The sequence below is a fragment of the Dipteris shenzhenensis genome, chromosome 12 (assembly GCF_047967505.1).
Source record: "Dipteris shenzhenensis isolate YYH24624 ecotype China chromosome 12, Dip_SZ_1.0, whole genome shotgun sequence".
NCBI lineage: Eukaryota > Viridiplantae > Streptophyta > Polypodiopsida > Gleicheniales > Dipteridaceae > Dipteris > Dipteris shenzhenensis.
In genome coordinates, this window is record NC_141607.1 from 7,053,009 (window position 1) to 7,059,008 (window position 6,000).

The 6,000-nt window shown below is 47.1% G+C and overlaps 1 protein-coding gene across 10 annotated transcripts in view; it reads left to right on the forward strand.

Moving 5' to 3' along the window:
* The window catches only part of REV1 (DNA-directed DNA polymerase), a 68,031-nt gene that overhangs the window by 53,867 nt on the left and 8,164 nt on the right, over positions 1-6,000 (forward strand). For all 10 annotated transcript variants that reach the window (XM_087382550.1, XM_087382549.1, XM_087382546.1 and 7 more), the window contains 4 exons: positions 3,123-3,508; positions 4,499-5,139; positions 5,242-5,302; positions 5,435-5,546. In XM_087382550.1, the coding sequence (XP_087238676.1) occupies positions 3,123-3,508; positions 4,499-5,139; positions 5,242-5,302; positions 5,435-5,479 (1,133 nt within the window). In that variant the 3' untranslated portion in view covers positions 5,480-5,546. The remainder of the gene's footprint in view (positions 1-3,122; positions 3,509-4,498; positions 5,140-5,241; positions 5,303-5,434; positions 5,547-6,000) is intronic.

Consider the following 6,000-nt stretch of genomic DNA (forward strand, 5'->3'; position numbering starts at 1 on the left):
ATACCTGCTCAATATTGATCTTTCATGCCCATTTCATCATGAAGGAGGCTTCCACCCCGAACAGCTCCGCACACGTCTGGAGGGGCCAGAAGTGTGTCTGCTCCACCTTTGCCTCCAGCGGCAATCTGATAACTCATGTCGCCAAACCACACATCAGCTCCTTGTGCGTGAAGCTCAGCTGAAAGTTCACCTCCGCGCCATGGGCGTACCAAAGATCTAGTCCTTGTGGTCCCATCCACTCGTCCATCATGAGCATAAGCTGATTACCAAAAATAGCATCAAACACCTCAGGGGACCACTTCTCCAACCCTATGGAGGCAAATGGAAATCTCCAAACGGGGTGTGTTTGAGATCCCACTGCACTGATCAAACCCCCCCTTCCGGGGCTGCAGGACCATGAGGGTTACGTCCAATGGTAGAGGGTATGAGTCCGGAATCTCCAGATAGTTCGAGGTTCCTAACCTCTAGAAGTCTCGGAGTAAGGGACACCCAGGCTGGAGGTTGGGAGCTGTTGGCCGGGAGGACGAGCCTCGTCCCTCAAGATCCCTCTCTGAGCGGACCTGCTGCTGCGATGAGGGAGCAGATTGGGGCATCGTCGTTCCCTTGCCTGATGGCAGAGGTGTCGAAGCGGAAGAAGCTACTGTTGAAGCGGAGAGGGGCGCGACGGGAGAGGGAGGGGTAGGGACGCGGGGGACAAAGAGCGGGGGGCGGGTGGTGAGAGTGACCATAGAAGGGGGGGTTGAGGGGGGGGGGAGGGGGTGGGGGCAGGGGGAACCTTGGAGGGGGAGGGGGAAGTGAAGAGGAGGGGAGGGGCGGGAGGGAGGGGAGGAGGAGGGAAAAGGCCGGACCCCAAGCCCTGCTTGCTGATTAGCCTCGCGTGGGCTCTGGATCGGCTCCTCCGCGGCCCTCGTTGGGATAGCGTCTGCGGCTTCTGCCATCGCTGCATTTGGAGCTCTAGGGGCTCTCTGCTGTTGCAAGGGTGGATATGGAGGCTGAACCTCCGCAGCTGGAGGATCGGTTGGATGGGTAGTGGCCCCTGCCACTAGAGGAGGTGGCTCCTGTTGATCCTCTTTCGAGGCCTCACGGTCAACCTGTCCCTCTCCCTGCGGTTGGCCCTCTGCGTGCGGCGTTTGTGAGTCTGCTTGCTTGGTTTCTTTTTTTTAAAGCTTGTGTCTAGCTCCCTTCCGAGGGGGTAACCCATGGGGTCTGAGACTCCTGCTGCTCCTGCCTGAGAGGCCGTTGAACACGGGCATGTTGACTCTGCCTACTTTGTGGAGGGGGGGGGCGTACAAGAAAGGCTACGGGGGCAATCTCTGGCGAGGTGACCTATCTGTTTGCATCGAAGGCACTGGCTTGGTAACCCGAAGATCTCCACCCTCTGGCGAAGTGTGTCCCCTTCCAGGGTCTCGAGAAGGATCAACTCGGGGAGGGACTTTGGGCTCTCAATCACCAGTCTGATCCTGGGGACTCCATCATCTGCTAGAATTGAGGTGGCCGACTTTGGCGGGGACTCGAGCATTGTGCCAAATGCCCGACCAATGGAAGGGAGGCTGGAAAGCAAAGTTTGATCGAAAAACGTGGAACATGATGTGTTGTATCCATGTCCTCCACTGTGAACCCATGATACCATGGAAAGAGGTAGACAAGATGCGGGCCAACGAGGATGGGGCTCTGCTCCACAATTGACGAGGCAGAGTCAGAGGAGCTCAATTGGATGAGGAAAACGACTCGTCCATAGATGGTGACCTCTTGGATGTGGTCTCCCTCTAATGCCAAACTCGCTTGGATCCACTATCGCACCTGTCTCCGTGTAGGTGTGAGGCTCACAATTCTGCCCACAAGTGCCTCGTCCTGGAGGGACTGAACTGCCTGCTGTACTTGTTGCTTGTCAACTGGGGAAAGAAGAACCTTAATGGCTGTGGGATTCGAGGGTGCTGCCATAGAGCCCTCTGGCCAGACCAAGGGTTACCACCAAGGTTTATCTTTTGCCTTAACAAGCATAAGTGCTCCCGCTGTAGGGAGGAAGAAGAAAAGGTGAGGAAGAAAAGGACAAAGGGGAGGTGGAGGCGGAGGCGGAGGCGAAGGAAAAGCGGGGTGGAGGAGGGGGCAGGATAGAGTTGGAAGAAGGAGGGCGGAGGAGGAAGGAGGGCAAGAAGGCGAAGAGGGAGAAAGTGAGGGAGTGAGAGGGCAAGAGAGAGGAGGCGGGAGAGAGGGGGGGAGCCGACGGGGGAGAGGAGGGGGACACGGGGGTGGAAGGGGGGACAGTGCGGGGGGCGGAGGTGAAGGAGAAGGGGCGGAGATGGAGGTGGTGGGAGCGGGTGGGGCTGGCGGAGAATGAGGTGGCGGGAGATGGAGGCGGCGGGAGCGGGCTGGGCTGGCGGAGGTGGAGGAGGAGGAGGCTGAGAAGGAGGCGGAGGAGATGGAGGTGGCGGGGCTGGCGGGGGACGCAGCAGGCGGGGGGGGGCAGCAGAGGCGGTAGCAGGAGAAGCAGGCGGGGAGCAAGAGGCGGGAGCAGTAGGGGGCGGCGGAAGCAGCGGGGCGGGTGCAGAAGGGAAGGCGGGGAGGTTGAGGGAGTGCGGAGGGGAAGCAGAGGAGGCAGGCGGGGTGAGGCAGCGGGGCAGCCAGGGGGGGTGCGGCAGGAGCTCACGGGGAGCTCAGCTCAGCTCTCTCATCATTCCTTTATTCAATCCTTACTTAAGAAGATTTGTGTGGTATATATTTTTAATTCGATACTTCAGATTGATATTCCAATCCAGAAGTCTTTGGAGGGGGGAAAGGGAGCTCTGTGTGATTGTTGGCAGTAGTCTAAAGTACTATTAGAGTTTGAATTGAACCACAAATGAAGACTTGATCACTAGAATGCCAAATTTAAGCATCATCCTTGCTTTATGATATAGAATGTTATGTGTAACTTGTAACATGCTGAAATTGGCCATAGGCTAGTTCTTAAACTCGATATTGTATTCAAAAAATAATATTCCAAAATTTTTATTTTCTAATGGTGAATTGCGTCAACCGGCGTGAAAACTACCTTGATCCAGTGTTTGACTGCTTCTTTCCTGTTCTACATTTCAATTAGGATTGAATTCCAGTACTAAGATTTGCTTGGAATTTCTCTGCAGAATCTGGTATTATACCCTGGGGAATTAACAAGAACCAAGTGAAGGAAGGGAAGGGGAAGCAGATTTTGGGGAAGGTCTTGAAAGGCCCATTTTCTAGGCATAAGATGCAGACTTCAGGCACGGATAAAGGGAAAGAGAAGGCGAGTCTTGTGCAAATGTTACCTCATGTGTCGGAGTTGGATTACTCTGTCCTTGCATCTCTGCCTCCAGAGATTCTGGCAGAAATTGATGATGCTTATGATGGCGCAGTTGCTCAGTTCATGTCATTGACTCCAAAACCTCAAGCTAGCCTTGGTGCGAAAATTACGACAGGCAGTTCATTGATTTCTCAAATACATGTACCCTCATTGGGTTCTGCCATTGGCACTATTCCTGTCAAAGCTGAGGTAGAATCTGTTACACCACTAGAACAACCTTCCAAGACAAGTCTTAGTTGATGAAAAATACTGTATGTGATCTAAGTACAAGCTCTCGTCCTGTTTCTTGCTTATTCATATAGCACAAAAACGAGAATGCATGAGTGTTTCATAGCATGTAGTTGGAAGCTGGTTGCTGATAATTAGTCAAAAAATGAAGAAAATAGTGCAATGACACATCTTTGGGTAATGGATACTTGGGTATGTGTTGTTACATCTATTATACATACCAAATGAGTTGTCATGGTATGTGAATTCCGACCACTCTGCTGGTTTAGATAGTAATTCTTATACTGATAATTTTATACTTAGCCACAAAACTGGGTGCTACTAAGTGAGGCTTGCCCTTTTCTAGATGGGTTCAGTCCCACTATCCCTTCTGACTATATTCATGTGTGCTAGTGTCCGTAGAGTGCATATCCAAGGTAGAATTTATGGTCGAAGTCCAAACATACACACATCTTGTCTTTGTTTTAATGCTCAATTACAGGAAATTATGGTGAACGGACTTATTTTGAATGGTGGATTCATTCTGATTTCTACTTCTAGGGAATAAACATTGTTTAGAGCTTCTCTAAAGAAAATTAGTTTGAATGGGTATTCTGGATATATATAATTTCTTCATTTGTCATTTTAAAATGAATGGGAAAGGAACAGTAGAAAGCTCACATCATGATTGGTTCTCAATCATGTAGCGAGCATAAGACAATGGTGATGGCATCATACATTTTAGACAAGGCTTTAAAGTTTGGTCGTGCCAGTTGGTGTGGTAGCTGCGGGTTATACTGGGTGGGGTCTCGTTCATCTGCAGGCACCTAGTGCAGATGTAATAATTGACTGCATTCTTTGCTTCCTCAAAAGTGAAGGGCAATATTATTCAATAGTCGTGAGCTATTTTTTCTTGATCATTATAAACAAGATTTTACAGCTAGTGAGATTTTTAACATATTGGTGATGCAGGGACAAGTGAATGCAGTAAGAATCTGTCAGAAACCACTTGATGCTGAAGAGCTCAGGTTAATGCCACAACAGTCTGCACCCTTGTCATTATCACAGGTGGATATGGCAACTTTGAAGGAATTGCCCTCTCAAGTACAGAAGGACATATTGAAATCTCTTCCTGTACATCGGTCTAGTGAAGTAAAAAATGACTGGTGTGTATTGGCAGTCAGCACATCCATGAGGCATTCTCCTTCCTTGAGGGAAACAGCTGGCTCATCTGGGGGAAATTGGTGTTCTGTCTGTGTGCAAAGCTCTTGTAACTGCTCCCATAGTTCCAACACACTGGAAACTGCTGACTTGTGGCTTGGTTCTCCACCTAAATGGGTTCTTCTATTTAAGGAAAGTCAGGGTTCAGGAGCTGAACAACTGCAACTTCTTTCTAAATGCTATTCCAAGTGCAGCACTCCCAAAATATTGTCCTGCATTTTACTTGAGATGATACCCTTTCTTCATACATCTCCCCTGCATGAGGATCTGTGTCGTTATCATGTTGATTCTGCAGTATTTCACTGCTGCTTGGAACTGCTGCAGCAATACCTTAAATTTAAAGCTCCACAGAACTTAGAGGAGGTGTTTATGGTTCTTCGAACACTACAGCGGTACAGCTTCTGATAGCTATTTTCCTGGCTTTTGAAACAATTTTAGAATAACAATCACAAGATGATATTCTAATTTGTGGTATCTCAATCATTTGGCTGCAGTTTGGCAGGTAAAGATCAGTTCTGGGCAGAAATTTGCAATATCCTTGCACCTTTTGCCCAGGTAAATGAATATTTAAATGAGGCTCAAAGAATATTATATGCTACATTATCTTAGCAGGGTTTACCAGGGAATCCTAAGGTGTCTTGCTACCTGCTCCTATAAGATATACAATAATTAATTCTAGTCTTGCAGGGTCTGACAGGACAATTCTATGGAGGAATGTTACCATTCCCATGAGATGTATGCTTACAAGCTCTACACGAGGCTCAATGCACTATAGCAAATAGGCAATTTGATCCCAGAGGTGCGTACATGATCTTTTAAGAAATTGGGCATATCCACATGAGGCGATGGCTTGAATTGCTTGCCTTATACAGAATAGATATGAGTGTGTGTGTGTGTGTGTGTGTATACATATATCTATATATGCGTATATATATATACACATATATATGTATATGTGTATATATACATATGTATATATATATATATATACACACATATATCTATATATGTGTATATATATATACACATATACATATATATATATACATATATATACATATATATCTATATATGTATACACATATACATATATATGTATATATATCTATACATACATATATATGTATACATATATGTATATGTATATGTATATGTATATATCTATATATATAGATATATACATATATATATGCATATATACATACAGGTATATGTATATATCTATCTCTATATATATAGATAGATACATATAT